At 38.3% G+C, this 21,137-nt stretch overlaps 1 protein-coding gene across 15 annotated transcripts in view; it reads right to left on the bottom strand.

Annotated features, from left to right (window-relative positions):
* The window catches only part of PTK2 (protein tyrosine kinase 2), a 226,579-nt gene that overhangs the window by 60,899 nt on the left and 144,543 nt on the right, over positions 1-21,137 (bottom strand). For 8 of the 15 annotated variants that reach the window (XR_005932213.1, XM_030011674.2, XM_030011675.2 and 5 more), the window contains 4 exons: positions 19,940-20,057; positions 11,903-11,933; positions 9,288-9,340; positions 207-290 (listed from right to left, as the gene is read on the bottom strand). Coding sequence is in view for 14 of the 15 variants with exons in the window: in XM_030011674.2 (XP_029867534.1) it covers positions 207-290; positions 9,288-9,340; positions 11,903-11,933; positions 19,940-20,057 (286 nt within the window). In the remaining variant the exon portion in view is untranslated. The remainder of the gene's footprint in view (positions 1-206; positions 291-9,287; positions 9,341-11,902; positions 11,934-19,939; positions 20,058-21,137) is intronic. The other 7 variants (XM_030011667.2, XM_030011670.2, XM_041123055.1 and 4 more) reach the window with 1 other exon arrangement.

The following is a 21,137-nucleotide window of genomic DNA, read 5'->3' as shown; positions in this document are numbered from 1 at the left end:
AAGTCCCCCATAAAAATGGGGACCAGCAAGTTTATGACACTGCATGAAAATCCAATTCAATAGGAGGAAAGGTGTAGCAGAAATGTCATTAAATTATTCTTGGAACTCTGTTTACCTGAGGCTAAAGTAGTTTAAAAACAGTAACTGAGTTAGTATATTCAGCTTTTGGGTTAATAAGGCAGCCTATACAAAGAGCAGTGCAGTACCCTTAGGCGGCGACTCATGGGAACAGAAGACGAAAGGGAGAAAGCGTCTAGCTTTCTTTACTTTATGCTGACAGTGATTGACTCCTTTACAAAGAGGCAAGAAAAGGAAAGAGAAAAACAGAAACAAATTATTTGAAAATAAAAGAAAAGAGACTGGAGAGAACATCTACAATGAATGAACATAAAAGTAAAGGTTTACATTACAATTCTGTATCGCAAATGGATATATGAATGTTGTTGAAACTCTAAAGCATATTTGGTATTTTCCTTCAAATTCCTTTCTACAGCAAAGTTATTTTAATTTTTAAAAGTGAGACTAGAATCTATTAAAGTCAGCTTTTACCAACTATAGATACCATCCATTGACAACACAAAGAACACTGTTTATCCCAGAAGCATAACTTGCTTTTGCAAGCGCCCCATCTAAGTTCTACTAGACTGTGCTATAGCTAAATTCTGATTTAAGTGGCAGTCAGTGGACTTAAAACATGGACATATTGATTTTCTGGACCCTTAAAAGAACTTAACACAAAACAAGTATTTCACATAGCAGGGTAACACAGAACAAGGAAAAACACAGTTTCTCTGTCCCACTGAAATACAACACTGACATAATATTTTATGATCTGAAATCTGCCACTAGAGTTTTATCCCCAGTGCAGACCTGTCTTGCCAACTGACATTCTAGCTCTCCGAGGATCTTCGGGTGAACGCCCCATTGTACTGTCCTCACTGTCCCCTCTCCTAGTCACCTTACTGCATTTGATTAGCAAAGCAGTTATCAGGAGGAGAGAGATTTTTGAGCAGGAGAAAATACAAAGAAGCCACAACTGATTTCACAGGGTGAGAAAGAAGGACACAAGACGACACTAAGAACCTGAGGACAGCTGCTCCTTTTATTTCCCTTGTTATTTGTTCGCTCCTCTCTTTTCCTCTTTTCCCTCTCTCCTCTATCTCAGGAAATGTGAGAGATGGTTTAAAAAGCCAATCAACTAAAAACCTCCGTCTTGTTACTGGTAGTCCTTCACAGTCAAAACGGGAGTGAGGTCCAACCACCTTGAGTTATACAGGCTGGAGGTCCAGGTGTTAAAAGAGAAGCCCAGTACCACAGAAGCAGCATACTGGCACAGCATACTAGTCAGTGGTGGGAGGAGAGGGAAAGGGTGGAAAAGGAGAATTACCTTTTAATAAAAATAACTTCACATTTGCCATAGATTCTGGAAACCTAAGAACCATCAAAGCAGCTGTACTTACACAAAAGCACCACCTTATACACAGTTGTGCAGTTTTTAGTGGCCAGATTTTGAGGGATAATGTGCAGAATTTTTTTAAAGGTGTATTAAGTGTGTTCAATCACTGTCCAATCTGGAGGCTGCATGTTGAAATTCACGCATGCAAATCTAATGGGTAACACACTACTATGTACAACCCATTCTTTGCTAAGACAGCAATTTTAATCCAGAGTTGAAACAAGTGGGTGATATTTATCATTGTATCCTAAACAGCAAAAAAGTGCCATTGTAAAAACTGCTGGGGTGATTAAACAAACAGGAATCATTCATCAATTGTAAGAAAGTACATGTCATTGAAAATGACAGAACATTAATCAGATTCAATGCTAAAAACTAGAACAGGTGCAAGGAGAGGGCAAAATTATTGAGTAGATTAGTGTATCAGTATTTCCATGTATACCACATTACTGCAATCCTAGGGATTTATCTTCTTAACATCACACGGCACAATTTTCAGCACTATCATTCTAACAAAAACCTGAGGTAACATTCACAAAAACCTTTAGACATAGTATGAAACAAAAGAAAAAAATACTAGAGCCATTTTAAGAGACTACTGAAAAGGTATTGAAATGAGAATAAAGGAATCCAATACTCCGTACTGAAACAGAAGAACAGGTATAGAGTCACTGGAAGCAATGCAAGCTATCTAAAAGGGAAGAGATGTTTCAACTCTTGACCTGTCTGCTCAGGCTACAAAGCTAATTTAAGCTTGAAATGCTGAAACGCTGTTTACTCTCACATTAATACATGGGTAGCAGAAGCTGACTGAAACCTGACTAACCTATTTCATACGAAGGGCACATCGAAATGACAAAGGTGGTTTTAATTCATGAGGTACATGTCATGATGCCCTGAGATATGCAGTCCAACTTGTCTTCTGCATTTCAAAATCTGCCTTTACGATTTATTGTATAAAGTTTGTTCAACTATTCTGCCAGACTAAATGGAAGACTACTTTGTCTTAAACTTACCACATCGTCAAGTCTAGCTACAAAAGAAAGGTACTCTTTATTTAGGTAAAGAGTTGATTCTAAGTTAAAAAAAAAGGACGTTCCACCACTTTTTCAGGAGCTTAGAGTACCTGCTTGAAATTAATTCTACTTAGAGATTTCCACCATTCCACACCAGCTTCCAGCCAGGACACCACTGCCATCTACCTAAATGCCCATAAAGCTCAGAAATGCTGCTGAAGACTTCACTGGACTTCTTTTTTTATTTAGTTCCTCTTCTCAATACTAAATATTCACTAAAATTACTGTGTATAAAAAGAACAAATCACTTGCTATGCAACAGACTATGTTAAAAAGGAATTGACCAGGATAGAGGGCAGTTACTACTGGAGCTCCTCGTTAGGACTGTATGAGTAGATAACCAACACTGGAAGGCTGAAACTGATAATGTCCCATTCTAGTTTAGTCATACATTCCCGAACCAGTTTGAGGAAAAGCCCTGAAAAAAATCTGTAGAAGGAATAAATCTATTTGTTTTCAAGCTTTTGAAATCAAATTAGTACTATGCAGTTGTCACATCAAGTATGTTTATACACAAACAACAACCTACCAAACCTAATACTTCATGGAACATTTCTTTACTCATATGACAGTGTCATTACTAGCAAAGCGAAAGTGTCTGCTAAAATCAAATGAATGGATCACAAAGGAGGAGCGTAGGAGGGGAAGAACTCTTTAACCAACGACACAGACTGATGAAATCAATGCAGTAACTTCCTAGGCACTGATACAGAGGAAAACTGTTTAGACTGTCTCCACAGTTCATTCTGGTCTTATGCATGAAAAGAAGCATTTTAGTCAGTCTAAAATACAAAAAGATAAGAACACCAGTCTATTCAACAGTGATGGGAATCTGAAATATTGTAATTTATTAGCATTAAGGGTATTTTTAACTATATTATCTTATTAATCAGTGGAATAGCTGGGTGAGTTAAGAAGCAAGTAACTCCCTTCGTGAACTTGGAGACTAATGACCTGCTCAAGGTCTTTAAAATTAATCCACAGTAAACCTTAGGCTTGAATTTCTCCCAGTCCTGTGACCATATGGCAGAGCTACAGCTGTACAGAGCCTTTATATTCCTCTAATTATTTAGTAATTTGAATGTATAACTATGTAATTTATGCTAAGACTTTTAGTCTTTATTTTCAGAAGTGAGCTGTAGAGTACAGCATAACTGAGCTAGCAGACAGTCATAAGCACTCAAGATACAATTTTTCATCTTAAAAATCTACTTGTGCTTTTCAGCATTGTCTTTTTTGAGTGACTTGATAAAATGAACATGAAAAAAAAAACAAACAACTTTATAACCTCAAGCAAAGAACACCTTTCTCCCCTACTAATTCAAATTGAACTAGGAAATGCAAGTCTTACACAAGAAACTCTTTCAGAGTTGAGTGCAGGGCAGACCTTCATTTTGAGCACAGGAATCATGAAACAGAGCATGCACTGTGCTTTGCAAGCAGAAGTGATTCAATAAAATTCTATTCGTCTTTCCACCCTTGCTCACAGCTTTGCTTGTGATCAGCCCGCATCACTCACCTGTACATGCAGGCTCTTTCATATGCTGACATCTCCTTCATTAAGAACATTTTAAAGTGTTGTAATACTGAAATCAGGTGAACATTTTTTTTTTTTTCTCTCCTGTTTGTTGTGTTTTGACATTTGGCTCCTGCTGTATTTCAGTTTGCTCTAGGTAACCTCCTGGAATTCTCTCTCACGGATTAACTATACCATATAATTTTTTTCTGCATGCTAAAATCTCACTTAAATCATGCTTATCTCCTTCAAAAGAGAAATTTTTTCATTCAAATTGAAATTTCAGCTCAGTGGTATGACTAAATTGGCAACTAGTTCAAACAGATCTGCTCATAAGTAGCACCTTAGAGAACTCTCATGCCACATCACCGCCATGATCAGGAGTTAACCACAGCATGTGATTTAAGTGTAATGATATCATACTCTAAATCAGTGATTCTAAGGCAGAACCTGGAAACTTGCTGAGAAGCCCCTCTTTCAGGATGCTAAAATCCTTCAGTTCCTGTAAGGAAGCTCTCTCCAAGAGACCCGATTTCTCCTTCGCAAGGCATGTTACTAGATCTATCTAAACCATAGGGCGCAGTTATTATTTCTTACAGAGTCACAGTAAGCAAACAGTTTTTCCCCTCTATAGAGAGACAATGGCACAACAGCATTATTAGAAACTTATGCCACTGTATTACCATGCACTTAGAGCTACACCCCTTTTTACTTTAAAATGCTACTTGTGTTAGTAACAACAGCCATGCCAGCTAGGAAACAAGATGACAGACAAATTTCTCTTTAAGGTACCTATTTCCCTATTAAAGGCGTGTGTCCTGGGGTCTGTTACTTAGATGGCTTGAACAGCCCGCCTTAACATCTGAAACAGCGATCATATTTTTAAATACCTTTCAATTTCCTTCACCAAGTAAGCACACACTAAAGCTGCAAAACCAGCACCCACTTGGAACCAAAACCAACCTTGTGGCAGACCCTAAAAAACCCCTTCAGGCACATGCCTTGTACTGGCTCCGGCAGCATGGCTCATCTTCTTCCTTACTGTCATCTTTCCAGTTAGAGCTCCCTCCCCACAAACACGTTATTTTATTCAGCAGTACCTGAATGTCCAAATGCCAAGAGTAACTGCTTAGAATCGTAAAATCATTTAGGTTGGAAAAGACCCTTAAAGATCTTCAAGTCCAACTGTAAACCTAACGCTGCCAAGAACCTAACATTGCCAAGACTTGTTCAATACTCTGCTTGTTCAATACTCGCTGAAACAAGTCGGTCTGAAATGTCATATTCTGTAGCACTGCATGTAAAGTAACGTTTGAGCTATGATTAAAAAAATTTACGTCCACAGAATTCTCTAGTGCAAAGGACTTAGTCAAGGGATGCAAAAGCATATTTATTCTTCCTAGTCATATTTATATAAGCGAGGATGGGGCAGAAGAAGCCAAAGAACTCTGTGTCAGAAAGAATTTATGCAAACTACAGCTTTATTGATTTCATTTTATAAAGAACTTTTTATACTATATAATTGACTAGGTAAATTATTATTTTTGGAAATATGTGTATCAGGAAATATATGCATCACCTTACTAAGGCTAGTGCTCGCTATTTCAAAACAAACTGCTGGCCAAAACAAGTTCCTGTAGACTAGAGTAGAGCATTTTAACATGGTGACTCCAAGCAAAACAGCAGGAAATCTAGTCAATAAAATTACAGTAAACTGGTATGCTGCTTCTTACAAATTTGATATACTATTTGCACAGAGCAAATAGTTTAGCCTTACTGTTTCCTGAGTGTGCACTCTTGGCTAAATACATAGAATTCTTTTTTAATGTAAACACAGAAGTAGAGGGAGAAGGAGACAAAAGTTGGAACTATCTACCTATTAGCTAAAACACTCATTGATTCTGGTGAATCACTGCAACTTAAACGAAAACATCAAATGTATACCAAAGAAATCTAAAATCCAACTCATTTAATTGGGCTTGTTATTTATATTTATTTATAAACCTACACACACACAAAAGTAAAATTTGAGGGATAGAATTATTACTATGCTTTAAAAAATGGGGGAAATCTCACAGGCATCTTACTTGCACACAGTGAAAGACAGTGCCCACTGCAAGGAGCATATAATTTGGAGAAGGCAGGCAGATAAATAATACCAGAAGAAACAGGAACAGAACCATGCAGTAAGAGGTGTGTGGTGAAACCTGGTTCAGTGGCACACACCCGTAAGAGAACACATCTTGGCTCCCAGGTCCAGCAATCTGCTGCTTTGGATTCCTGAAAGCAACTTCACCCTTCACTAGTTTGAAAAGGCCTTTATTTAGAGAGAAAAAAAAAGTATTTAAAAACCTTCTATCTTTGTATGCTTTGGAATATTGAAATACTTGGAAAGAACAAGTTTTCACTTCACTAGACCAGAAATATTGCAGAAAGAAAGACAAGGCGTCTTTCATTAACAGGCTCATTTTTAAACCTACAAAACTTCAGACAAACACCTGAACTTTTAGACCACCAAACTGTGTTCCACGCTGGTTTTTGGCTATTGCTGGTTTCCCCAAATTGTGGTGGGGAATTCACTGTGAAGCCTTCCTTTAGAACTAAGGGCGTTAATACTATAAATATGTCTGACTGCTTAATTTTCCTGCCGAATGTCTATCTCAGATTTTTGCTAATTATCTTTAGCATCGGGAGAGGTCTAAACAAATGGGAGCAATCTCACTGAAAACAAACGGCAGAGGTAATTTATGATTTAAACCATCAAAGGCGTGAAGGACGTTACAGCTGTCAGTAAGTTATAAAAGCTCGTCTTGTTTGAAGCCCTTAGCTCTAAGTCATTTAAATGTCACCAGAGAAAAGCTCTTATTCTGCAAACCAAGATAGCATCACCCACAGCTGGCTTTGCACTGGATGCTGTCAGCTGTCAGACTCTGCTGACCTGGAACTCTTGGGTTAACTGAACATTATGTACATCTGTCGCCTGTGTTGTTCCATACTGATGGATCAGTTACATGTGACAACAGGAGTGACACTTCTTCACATCTACATGAAGTATTAGTTCATTTATAAGAAGTTGATTCCTTTGGGGACTCAGATTCTTACAGAAAGCACCTCCCGAGGAAAAACCCTTACCATGCAACTTCATCTCAACAATCTGTCTGTGGTTTAAATTTAATATACTGACATCCATGCCACACTCAATGCGTTTCAAATAATCTTGGGGCAAAAAACCCCAACAACAAAAAAATGTATCTGTGTTCTATGTACCCTTATTATATTAAAAGAACAACAAACCCTTGAGACTGAATAATAAATGCAATGTCTTGAATCACTCCAGTATTATGTCACTGTTTCCAGTGGTTTGTAAGACGGTATAAAAAACAAGCATTAAGCACAATGATTTCATTGTAAGAAGATATAAAACCTTACTACAATACAAGAAAAATACCTAATTGGTTTTGATTTTGGTATTAGAAAGAACGGGAAGGACATCTTCTGGTTTAATTTTATTCTTTTGCTTATGGCATCAAAAGCCAGCTTTGCACCTTACAGCTTCCGTGACACTGACTCGAACAACCAGCTCATCTCCAGCACTGCCACTTCTGTCTCTTCTGTGGTGCTACAGCAAAGCTCTCATTTGCCCATCATTCACCTTTATGTGACTCCCTAAATGCCAGAGTTATGTGGTATTACAACTAACTTCCCTACATTAGTATCAAAACACTATTTCAAAAAAATAGAGAAGTGAGTTGTGCTCTGAGACACAAGAGTACTTCAGATATAATGCATCAAGCAAAAGACACCTAAATTTGCAAAGTCAAAGTGACAGCAATAAAGGATCATGAAGCAAGCATTTATTACTGCTTTTAATAGTAAAAGTATATCAGCATTCTTCGAAAAATTGAAAGGGTGAAAATTTGAGGTGGCAGGGGAGTATGACTTTTTTGTCCCGAGGATTAGCTTTTTTTGCGTGAGTGGAGTGATTAAAAAACACAGCATTAATCACTTAAGAACTTTCAACTTTTTCTAACAGCTAAAATGAGCCACACAGGCAAGAATGCTGACCATGCTTCATCTACCTTATCTACTGTGCTTGCTTGATAGGTACTGAAGGAAGAAGAGCTGCTATTTGACTCTGAGAGGTAACAGTAACTGATGAAGCTCTGTTACACCTCTGCAGCTTGATAGACGTTTTAATTCCAGATCCTATCCTCTATTTTCTTGTGCAAGGTCTCTTTACTTAGGCTTCCTATGCCAAGGGGTGAATATCAAACATCTTTAAAAAAAGGTTAAGGGTGGGGAAAGGAATCTGAAAAGTAGGAAATTAATCAAACATCTACATTTCTTCCCTCCTTCTTGTATGAAGTATGTCGGGTTTTTGAATATGTGCTACTAAGCGCTCACATAAATGTTAAAGTGGGGCTGTAGCCTCCCTGTAAGGCAGGGGTGTACACTCCACTGGGTCACAGTATTGGCTCCTGAAGTTCGTGGCCAAATACTAGAAATCTGTAGGAACATACCATAATATTAATACACTTTTGCATTGAGAAATCTCCTTAATAAGTATTATGTATAAAGATTTAGAAATTTATTTTCTACTAAGACACTGAATCAATCCCTCAAAAGGATTTGTTCTGAGATTCTGTAAAAGAAAAATGTTCTCTCTCAAGTAAAGAAACTTAAAAAACCCCACAGTAACTAACAGAAATCTCAGAAGCCTATAAGCTATAGAAACAACATGTATTATCTCACATGCTCGTCCTTCAATTAACTTGTGATTTTCAATAGCAAAAATTAAGTGCTTTGATCTAAACAGCAGCTACAAAAAACCAGCTATTAAGTTTCTTCTTTCTGAAAAGCGATGATTAATATTTAATTGCCTATTTTCACTTTTCAAAGTTGCTCCTTCATAATTAACACATACTCAGGTAATTTAAGTTCTAGCCCACGATATTCTACTTCATTACAAAGCTAAGTGAAAATATTGACAAGGAGCTTTGCTTTGAAGTATTCTGGCCCTGCATTACTGCACGGATATGGCTGCTCTCACAAGCGATACTACGTAGGATAGCTGCAAAAAGTTTCTCTTTAGAAACTGCACTACAAAGGCAGCACAGCTATGGTTTTGGGAAAGTCAACAGCCATGCAGCAAGAAGTGAGCTAACTGCAAGTGAAAAATCCACCTAAACATCTGCTAGCTTTATAAATAAACTTGCAATTTTTTTTTTACGAGCCTTACCTGACACAGAGACTGCGTGTGACCTTACTCCTTGCTTCTCATTGTTGGCCAGCCTGTAAAACAGAGGTTGGAATCGCTGAATGCTGTACATTCTTCACGGTCACATACACTGGGAATTCATCCTAACAGGGCACCTACTGTAATTAGCAGGGCCAATCCATTTCCCACAGTGACAGATTTTGAGGGGGAGAAAAGTCAGAAAGGAATCTACCATTTCAATCCCATCTAGGGGAGTAAGAGCAGAGAGATTGCATTACAGTTTTAATTAGCGTATTGATTCACAATGACAGCAAATTTCAACGAAAAAAAGAAAACCTAACTTTTACAAACTTTTAAGAACAATCTGTGCATGTCTGAACTTTGTCAATGTACGTAATTTGATGGTGCTGCTACTGTCTATATTATTTACTGGAAATAAAGTATGAATTGAGTTTTTGTTTGTAAGATGACTTTCCCTGTACAACAACTTTAATTTGATTTACACATCAAGTAAATTAAGAAAAACATTTAAATTTAAACGTAATTAGCTATAAATATTAATTAGTAACAGAAATTCCAATGAATTCTTCTAAATATTTTTTCATGTACATATATAAATGTGATTTTAATGGTAGGACAGCAAGAGTACTGCACTTCATTCTTTCAGAAATCTGGAATTTCATCTGGCAAAGGCACATCTTTCCAGATGCAAGATGGGTGTTGCCTAATAGTTTTATATATTCAACAAAAGCCCATTCCTCTGCTGCCAGCCTAAGAGCATATGTGGTGCCCTTCTTTAAACAGACTCAAGCGTACAAATTCAGTTTTGGTAAACTGTCCCAAAAATGGGAAGAAGCTTTTCCTTCAAACCTTATTTTATCCCAGAAATCCTTACAAATAAAAAAAGGATAAAATTTATGTAATTAGAAAATTATTTTGCGTTTCTCAGTTGTATCTATTTAAGTAAAAACAAATTTTCCTCTTCCATAAGAGTGCACACTAAGTTTACCAATTTTACTGCTTCCAGCCTCAACTTTCACATCCTTTTCCTCCCTGCATTTTAACTCCTCTCTCTCTGCACCATGAGAAAGCTACCTGGCTAGTGAGGACTGCAGCAGGACCTGAGGAGGTGGAGCAACCACTAGTATCTACGTGGCTAGTTTCTTGCAGGTTCAGGAACACACTGTGTTCCATACTCCACTGAACAGTTAAAAAAGTAGTAGTAGTAGTAGTAATACTACTACCACCACTACCACCACCACCACCACCACTACACCTACTACTACTACTACTACCAATTATTATTATTATGATGATGATGATGATGATGATGATAGACTCCTTCCAGAAATCAAGAAAGAAACAGAATGAGGTGGCTGGGTCAAAATAGGCACAGTCCCTGTATCCCAAAGGAAAAAGGAAGAGATAAGACACTATAAACTGCTAAATTTCATTTGGTCTTTCAACAGTTATCTCCTCCTACTGGATACTGGTGACACTGCCCAACAAGGTTCAAGGAAAACAATCTGATGAGATGTGGCTTTCAACTGGGTCTGACTATGGCTATAGAGAAAGCAGTCAGATTGTAAAAAAGGAAAAAAAACCAGTGGCTTGGTTAAAGGACTGAAGTTTAGGAGGCCACAATAAGAAACTGCACATGCAAAGGGGAGACGACCATCACAACTTGCCAGATAGGATGGAGACCTGGCCACTAACAGCAGGAGTGTAGAGAATCATCAGGAAGAATTAATAGGCTTGCCTACCACTGCGTTATGGACTACCAACTCCAACAACATAAGAAGTATTCTTCGTTCAAACAGAGCTAAATCAGAAATCTTTTCTTATTTATCTTAAAGTTTGGGAAGGAGAAACATGCAGAGAGGTAACTTAGCATACTTTATAAGAATTATAAGACAGCATGTCTCAGCATACCTTGGATACAGTATCACCATAAAACTAGCCAGAGGAAAAAAGGCAACTCCATTTGCCTGAAATAGATTAGCATTTTCTACAAATCCACAATTACTATCGGAGAAGAATTTTTCTACATTACTATATTTAAAAAAATAGATTAAAAGGTATTTGTTATGTAAATGTTATTCTTTATTACATTGAATCTAGAGATCCCAACTCAGACTGGCCCTATTACGGAAATACTATTAACAAAAGGTGACATGACAGATTTATGAAAGGAGACAAAAAAAATATTTTCTGTATTTCACATAAGCAGAAAAGGGGGAAAATGGGAAAAAAAAGAGCATAGACTGACTCACAGATTGAAACCAGAATTCAAAAACTGTTTAGCATCACTCTTATAATTAAATTTACTCATGGACTCAAAATAAATAGCCTGAATCCCAGTCAATTCTTTTCCAAAACATCCTTCTTCTGTTACTGTCACATATGATCAATGCATTATGCACTTTTTTGCTCAGATTTTATTTCTAGTATCTTTATAGTTTAATACTGCTGTCAGTCATTTATGCACCACGGCCCCAAATCACGGCCTGCTATTTGTCCTAAAACCCAAAAGCAACAATAAAAATTAAGCACGTATAAAAAGTCCTAAAGCATCACTTAAGCAAAACAATTTTTCAAAACTTTTTTTTTTTTTTAAAAGAAAGCATAAAACTTACTTTGGTATAGATGGTAAAGCTCTTTCGCCTTCTGTGTAAACAAGAAGAAAACAGGATTAAAATTTTTTCAAGTTTCCAAATAACCTCTCTCAATATACAATATATAAATGCCTGAAACAATAATCATCACAATCTCTCAGGGAAACTTATGTTGATTCAAAAGACTGTTCTATACATATATTAAGAGCAGCAGATCAACACAAGTCTTTCTAACCAGTGATACAGACCTTTTGGCAAACTCTTGTCTGAGAGGACAACGTATACAGAATATGGAAGTTCTTTTTTATTCTTAACAAATAAGTCCGATAAATCACCTGCAGAAGGTATGACAGTATCTCATCTCTCTAGTAAGAAATGCTTTTGTTTTATCTCCAAGATGTGCTAAGTGCTAACATATGAATAAAACAACTGAAGACAACTTGGGACTTCCACGTAACACAACTAAAATAAATCTTTCAACCGCGTAACTTATCATATTGATTTCACATTTGGTTGACATTATACAATAGTAAAGCTTAGTGGCCAGAGATGAAGTTAGCTTTTTGTAAACTATTTTCAAATCCTTGCCAGTATTTCTTTGATAATAGTATTGTGTATAAAAGCTTGGATGTACATATTCAAGTTTTTTTTCCCTATTGTATTTGATGAGACACTTGGTATCCATGTGGGGAAGGATGATGGGGAAGTGACTAAACCTTTAGTAAAACATCAACGATTTACAGTAGATTGAAATACGCAGGGAAGGAGACAAGCTGGGCAATTAAAATGGGCTTCACTCTCTAAATTACTGTAGCACTGATAAAGTGACCTGAGAGAAAACAGAACAGCCACCCTTTTAGAAAATGGTGACATATACTATTTACACAAAATCATGTAAATTCTAGTTTGCTTTTATGCTGCATTAAAATTTCTGAAATTTCCAGACATTACAGAAGTAAAGTACAATCTCACCTTTGTGTACTATGGGACTGAGTAGAGAAATGCCCGATACCCAGAAGCCATGCTGACCACGGCAAACTACAGTATTTTGTTACAATATTTTTGCTGTCTAAAGGTAGATCATTTGGCTCACCAACCTGTGTCTGTCTTGATCTTTCTGATCGCAGGTGTTGAAAAGGAAGATGCAGCAAAGAAGGGAAACAAGAAGCTGTAATTTGGAAGATGACCTGCAGTAGCTTGGCAAAGTGACTAGAGCCCTGAAACTGGAGGGCAGAGGAAGAACAGCAAGATTATACAAGAAGCATGAGGTGGGAGATACAGGTATTGTGGTATGTTAGGGTAAATGATACCTTTTGGGGAAGGAAATAAAAGGCAAAGATCCTTAGAGGCAGTGCGGAGTGACAAGTATGAGATCAAAGGCATAAAGGTGACAGCCTAGCAATAAAAGACTGGGGAGTAGGTAACCAAAAAAGAGAGACTGTAATGGGCAGTAGAGGGTTCACACTGGATGAAACTGGACAAAAGACATCAGGTTTGGAGAAACTGGCAGAAGAGTCTTGCCTGCTACTATGCAGGCCTCCCTGGGGTTGTAAAGAACACTTCAAAGAACCTTAAATTCCATCTGATATCTACATCAGCTGTCAGTCATTATTTGTGAAAGCATCCTGTGTTCTAGTTTACATCAAGTTATGCTGCTACTGCTAGTTATTCCAACACTGCTCCTACATTTGGCAATGGATTTAATAGTTTAGATGTTGCTGATGAATCAGTCACACGTGTTACTGGTGAAACATACTTGCAGTCTGTTGTTTTTCAAGATTTAAAAAGTGATACAAATATACAAACCTCTGTATTAAAATAACACTATTAAATTGCACTGTTAACTTCCCCATTCCGTATTTTTAAAGCAAGGTAACGGATGCACAATTAATAAGCAGCTATTCAAAATAATTTTCCTGCTCTTTAATATGTAGCTCCACCACGTGTTAACTGCATACTATTCAGACTGTATTCTAAAGACGGAACTTCCATTTCCTTCGGGTTCTTTTGCATGTGAAGCACATCAGCATCATATTTGGGGCCTTCAGAAACATCAGTGAATGATTTCATAACACTTGCAGGGCCACAATGCTTCATATCTTCAAAGTACTGACCTCAGCTGCATATCAGACTGTTTCTCTCTCTTGCAAATGTAGACCTCAACCTCTTAAGAAAGTGAGAAATATGATAGGTGGCAACTGCTAGTGTACACTGAAGTCAATTACCACCTATCAAAAAGGATCTAACAGAGATAAAGATAGAATCTAACTTTCCAGTGCAGTATTAAATTTTCTTAATGAGAAGAATCCTATTCTGTTCCCTACAAGCCTCCACTTACTGAACAGCTTCCTATCGGTGCAAAATATAAAGCAAGGATCATAAAAAAAGATCTCTTTCACAACAAAATCCTGATTCTATCTTAATAGTAAACGTATTCTTCACATTTTGTGAGATAAGGAGAACATGAATAGAAGTGGAATTATGTAGTTAGTTGAGGAGTAGTAGTATGATATAGTCAATGAACGTGACAAAGATGAAAGGAATTGAGATGGCTGGAAAACTGTCAGAGGAAATGATGGCAATGGACAGAGAAAAGCAGACTCTAACCCAAGTTAAATGAATGTTTGTTTCCAGATTGGTTGGAAAACCAGAGAGTACGCATGGGTCCAACTAAAACCCAGTTAGATCTGATCATCTTCCTTTTCACTGTCCTTCGCCAAATTCCATGAGGCATGACTGATTTTGCTCTCAGTAGTAGCAGAGCAACGCACTGTCATGCACTGAACAGAACTGGGCCCTTGTCCTCTGGGATGATGAGGGTGGGAGATGCGGACAACGCATGCTCAGCCCTGGGGAGACGGAAGGAGCACATGGCACCGATCTTAAGCCACAATCTGATGTATGCATTGAGCGGCTACATGGACAACACCCCCCTTTTGGCTGCTGGAGATATGCGTCAAGGGGAGGGCCAGATATGTACAAGGGAAACTGGAAAAGTAAGTATGTGCTAAAATAAAAAAAAAAAGGCCAGCCAGAAATAAAAACCTACTATTAAATAGCATTAAAGATGCCCCCCCCTTTCACTGGAGAATATTCAAGAAAAATCCATCCGCATGGAACTACTGTGAAAATGGCATACCAAAGCTGATCTTATAGACGCCTACATGCTCTCTGGATACAAACTGCTCACTTCAGGCAGGGTTTCCCAAGTTGCTGCTCATCCATTTACAGCTTATATCCCAAATAAAATAACAGAACATTCATTAGTACCCTTTTAGGTCTGAAGTCAAAATTCGTTACTAACAGTATCACAGTAAAAGCATATGTTGTTTTTCACAAGTTGAAACCCACAACATTTTGCCCAATTCTATATTCAGTTAAAAAAATGGGATATGCATGATTGTACTGGGGTGTCCGTGCCCAGTCACTAGCAGCAGGAGCTGCAGGGCGGCCTCTGTGAGGAGAAGCCGGGGCTGCCCCGTGCCGGACACAGCCCGTTCCAGCTGGTCCCAGCCAGCTCGGAGCTGCGGCCGTGGAGAGCCCGGGCGGGAGCAGGTTGTCCCTGAAGGACTGCAGCCCGGGGAAGGGCCCGCGCTGGAGCAGGGAGACGTGTGAGGAGGGAGGAGCGGCCGAGAGGGGCTGGGGGGGACGGACCGCAACCCCCGTCCCCAGCCCCTGCGCCGACCCTCGGGGGCACACGAGTCGGGAGGGAAGGGGTGAAGCTGGGAATGGGAAAAACGGTGGGGAGGGGAAGGAAGTAGGGGGAAGGTGTTGCTCAAATTTTGTCTTTGTTTCTCACTACCCAAATCTATTTCAATTGGTAATAAAGTAATTTTCCTCCAGTCAAGTCTGGTTTGCCTGTGTTGGCAACTGTTAAGTGATCTCCCTGCTGCCTTTATCTCAACCCATGAATCTTCTCATCCTATTTTCTCCCCCTGTCCTGCTGAGGAGGGGAAGTGAGCGAGCAGCTGAGGTTGGCTGCTGGCCAGGGCTAACCCACCTTTTTGGTGCCCAACATGGGGTTTAAGGAGTTCAAGGCAGCAACACTAACTGAAAGAGGTAGCCACCAAAAGTCAGACAGGGAGTGCAATAATTGTGGGGAGCTTGGATGCTGGTGTTGGCAATGTATTGTCATAAAGCAGTGATGGGACAAGGAGAGTTTTATCGTGTATATACTGTTCTTTTTTTCTTATTTTCTTTTGTGATGATGATACTTTAGATTTTGATGTTGGGAATTTTTGTTGATAGAAGCGAAAGTCCTAAAGATGTGTGATGAATGTGTATTTTAATGAGAATTATCAAGTGTGTGTGTCACAGAGGCAAGGGGTGGAATAGTGTGGAGATAGCTGTGACCGGCACAGGGCAACCCCTGGTCTGTTCCTGCAGTGGCCACCCCTGCAGCCCCGCTGCTACCAAAACCTTGGCACGTACGCTCAGTACCTTCCACCAGTCCCCTAACACCTGGCTCCAGGAGATGTGAAAAGAACTCTCAAGTATTTTGATCTACCACAATGTAAACTGTCCTCACCTGAATGAAATTATTGTGAAAGCAAAATCAGTGAGGGGTCAAATTAGTCAAAGTGATAACATTACTGTAAGAATTAGAATACATGCTGCCATTCCATTAAAATGAAAACAGTGCTCATGGTTAATTTGTGTGAAAACAGAAAACAATTATTTGGAGAAATTAATGGATCATTTAATTTTGGAATTTTGAAACTCAAAATTCCGAGTCTTCATTTAGCTGTAACACTTTCAGATTTAAAGGGAATGTTTCAATGTAAAGGTCAGTTCTGGTATAAAGGAATGACAATCAGATAACTATTGCAGTTGCTCAGGTGTTTTTTTCCTAAGTCTTTTTAGCCTTTTATAAGAGTTTTGACAATTCTGCATTACCTATAAAGCTTGTTTAAAGTGATTAATAGATACAAAATTCAGCCACTAGACTTAAGATCACAGGGAAGCTACTTAGTGCATAGTCCAGTCAGTAAATAGCCACTTAATAGCAATTTAAGTTTTTATCCATTGCTTCATTTCTGCTCTTTGTCTGTAAGAGTTAAGCGTGATAATGGAAACACAAATATCAAGTTTAAAGTTTCCACATTGGTCTAAAGGGACCTGTATACCAAAATATTTATGAAAAATAAAACAAACTGAATGGAAATATGCCAAGTACTATCCAGGTCTTAAACATTACCAAGTGCTCTCACCAAATTAAGAGAAACTGGATCATTAATGGATAGCGAGAGATAATATCAGAAAAACACAGGTTCTTTTAGTAATCAAGAAGGCTAATTTATGAGGAGAGTTGCAATAAACATGTAAATTTACAACAAAGAGGCAATGGGAAAGCTCAAAGAGGGGAGAAAACACATCTGTTGGATCGAGAGCTGCTACATGATTTGTTTCTGATGTGCCTTATATAATCAAAGCTCACTGTGGGGAGGGATCTGGGAATGCAGATCATGGTGGGGACAGCTCTCCTACGAAATGTTTAATTAATATGTTGAGTACTGCTATGAACTTCAAAAAAAGAAACCTCAGACAAAAGAACTGTACAATTTATTTTAACTGGAGGGATTCTCTTCATGTTTGCATAAAGAGGAGTGTTCCCAAAGTGCTATATAGTGTTCTTTTAACTCAATCACTGCTCATTTGCTCCATGTTAAAATACACCAATACGAATATCACACAATAAACACACTCCATTAAATGCATTGATTTATTCTGTGTTCATGCCTACCAGCAAACCACAAGACAAGGCATACTTGTGCAACACAGAAAAAGCAGAAATCTCGCCCTTCACAGAGCTTGGTGAGTCTAGAAGATGCAACAGCTGAATGATAAGCAACTCAAGTTAGAGGAAGACAAGAATTAGAAAGAAAAACTACAAATACAGTGGGTGAATTTTTATTGTCACCTACAGCAGTAAGTTAGGACCCACGTGCCCTGCTAATCTTAGATGGCAGCTGCTTGTACGCATCATGAAACAAGTAAGTATCAAAGAGGACATGGTAAAACCTGTAGAGATTTTGACTGGGAGCTGCTCCCTTGCTTGGGCAAGAACAGCAGAGGACAGCAGAGCAGGGTTTAGCTGAGAAATGGAAACACACATGACTGGAGCACAATCAGTGCCACAATGCACAGCAGTAGAAGCTTGCACACTGGACGAACAGAACTAAGACTTGATGAAGGCCTTGAGTGGCTGCAGTTACTGTTGTGAGTGACAGAATTGGAAATCATGAGGCAGTAGTATTTTGTGGAGTTAAGAGCATTTATTTATGTATAGGTAAGAAAAGAAAAGCCATTCTAGCAGCAGAGGAACAAGCCGATAATAGCCACTGGCAATGTAGACTGAATGGACCAAATTTCTGAAATACTACCAGTGCAGAAGTGGCAAGAATTGGACATACTCTACACGTATGTCTCTAAGGAAAAAGTAGAGGACAGGGTCGGAGCTATCCATTAACTTAGTATGACTGAGAGGTGGGGAAAGGTAATGTGTTAAGATACCAAAAAGTTTTAGAAGCTCAGCTTTGTCTACTATAGTTCAGGCTGAAAAACAGCCAATCCACTGCATATTAGAAGGAAAGTTTTACGAGTGAATAACGAGGATTGTTAACAAACCCCAAACCATGTTTTTCAGAAAAGAAGAGGCACAAAAGACAATCACCCACAGGTATAGACTAGTCTAGTGAAATGAAAACCTTGGTTTGTGATGCCTATTTTATTTTTAGAATAAACTAGCATTATCACTGATGCTAGCTTATCCTTTTGGTGTCAAATTTTGGTGCCAATGGTTCATCATCACTGAGTTGTGCACCAGGTTGGCCGTAAGAGCAGAGTTTGTGTTGAGGGAAGATTTTCCTTTGTATGGAGATAAGGTTGCATGACTAACACAAATTCTAACAAAGCTGCTAATGTTGGAGCTAAAGGTCAGTCACACACTACGGGTCAGAAATAACAAACAAACATGCAAGTTAAAGAAAAATGTGAACAATTACTAAGTGCTATCAAAACATCTAACACCCTACAATCACATTTCTCCATTACTGAATGACCAAGTTTCAGTTTGGGGTTTTTTTCTGCCATGCACAGGCAGGATTCTATATATGGACCTGGGAAAGACCTGAAGTATGTTAACGTTACCCCATTTGAACAACTACAGACCAGGGAAAACCAGTGGCACAAAAAAGCAAAAATGTGGCTAAAAAGGGACTCAGCTTCAGATTGGAGACCTTCTGGGACAGTTCGTGTACTTTCTTGTATTAGAAATAGAGAAGAAGGAAATAATATATTCATTGTTTTAGAAACCAAAAAAGTTGGATTAATTTCCATGAGTAAAGATTAGTACAGGAGGACAGAAATTTCCATTCTGAAGCAGCTTTGCTTGGATGTTTTTCACTAATTAAAGGTGTCTGAAATTAGAAAAAAACTGAATGAAATTTAATTAAAATTCTCTCTTTAAAGCTAGGTGTACCTCCACCCTTGTCTCGCTGCTTCCAGCTTGTGGGTTGCTACAGAAACAACCGATCAACACTACAAAATGCATCTCTGCTTTAGCCTATTTTATGAGAAAAGCTCGTGAGACTTCTCTCAAAGTTTTTTTTGGTTTTTTTTTTTTCCAAACAGAGATGTTTTGAGTATCTAGGAGGAAGGCAGAAATTTTTAAAAATTATCACCAGTCAGAACCTTATCCACATGCATACTAACCAGCCTCTCTGAACTTCCACTTGTGTATCAGGGAATCACATTTCAAGATGACACGTCCCTGTTAGGAGTGCCTGTAATTACAATTTACTTCTGCTAGTGAAGTTTAGAATAGTGTAAAGCAGTGATTACTGAAAACCAGTCTAAATTATCAGCCATTGAGTAATTTTTGATGGAGTGACATTTACTATCAGTGTTTCTCATAACAAAAATACCTACGGTTCCCCCCTGAAAGACAAGAGCCTCCAAATGAGGGTTTTGCTGCTACCTTGTGTCTTCTATTCAAGTCCAAAATAAGCTATCAGTAGATATGAGCATACCAACTACCAGAATGAAACACCTCCTTACCTTTCTGTGGCCTGATAATAAAAGATTGCGTAGCTCCATTCACCAGTCGGCAATATCCGTCTATCAAGTCAGCCATATTCTCTGCAATGGTTAAGGATGGTGCTGTCACTGTCAGAGGCTAAAGAAGGAAAAACACAAGGCACCAACAAAGAGGTATTATTGTAGTTGCAAACACTGAGCAGAACAGCTGTGTCATTGCATCAGAACTTCACACACACTTGCAAACAGTAAACAGAAAAATGTGGGTAAGCAAAGAACAACCAGATTCTTGCTTTACTTTTTATGTAGAAAATTTAAAACACAAGGTTCGAAAGCACCGCTGATAATACCCTCCACCCAAATGTAATATTAATCTGGGCTTATTAAGTGGCTTGCTAGCTAAACTTTCAGTCAACCACTGTTCCTTACAACTGCTATGACTTTTATGGCTATAATTACGACAATTCTGAAGAAGCTGCTTATTCCTTAAAGCTTTTACAGGTGGTGTCTTTTTTCCACCCTTTTGCGGCAATTTATTCTTTGCCCTATAAAGTAACCTTCCCAATTTCAAAAAAGATAAAAATAAAAAAAAAAAAGATGGACAGTGGAAAAAGAGATGAGACATACAGACAAGCTATTAATCTTAATACCACCAACATTCATCATCCTCTGCACAGAGTTGCCAACTTGCCCTCAATCCTTCCCTACCACAGTGACTATTTTCCAGTGCATTGGAAAAGACCAAGCAAAAAAATTTGACTTCCCTTCCAGCTTTGCCTCCATGTAATACGAGGGAACAAATTTTCCCTCTTTCATATTTCCCCTTTTCACAAAAGTGAAATTGCTCAGTTTCCTCTTTAGGACATAGCATCATACACATACACAGGTTACTACTAAGTTGCACTTGAGGGCTCATATTTTTCAATTAAGCTTCTTTTACAAATATCAAAGTCTACAAGCACCAGATGCAAAACCTAGAACATGTACTGAGCTCTAAATCTATTTTAAAAACAAAAATATCTGACTAGCATAATGACAACTGCTCACACTTAACTTCCCTTTCCCCTTAAAGAACAACAAAAATCAAACAACTGCAGAATGCCCGGAATGCAAAATGTTAAAATATAATGCACTGGCTGTAAGTATAGGAGGAGCAAGAGAGTTTAACAGTAACTGAAGTCTTTGTAGACATACACAGATAGGCAGTGCCCAGCTTAAA

This window comes from Aquila chrysaetos, chromosome 4 (assembly GCF_900496995.4).
Source record: "Aquila chrysaetos chrysaetos chromosome 4, bAquChr1.4, whole genome shotgun sequence".
Classification (NCBI taxonomy): Eukaryota; Metazoa; Chordata; class Aves; order Accipitriformes; family Accipitridae; genus Aquila; species Aquila chrysaetos.
The sequence above is the reverse complement of the archived record's forward strand: the minus strand, read 5'-3'. Positions and strand labels throughout refer to the sequence as shown.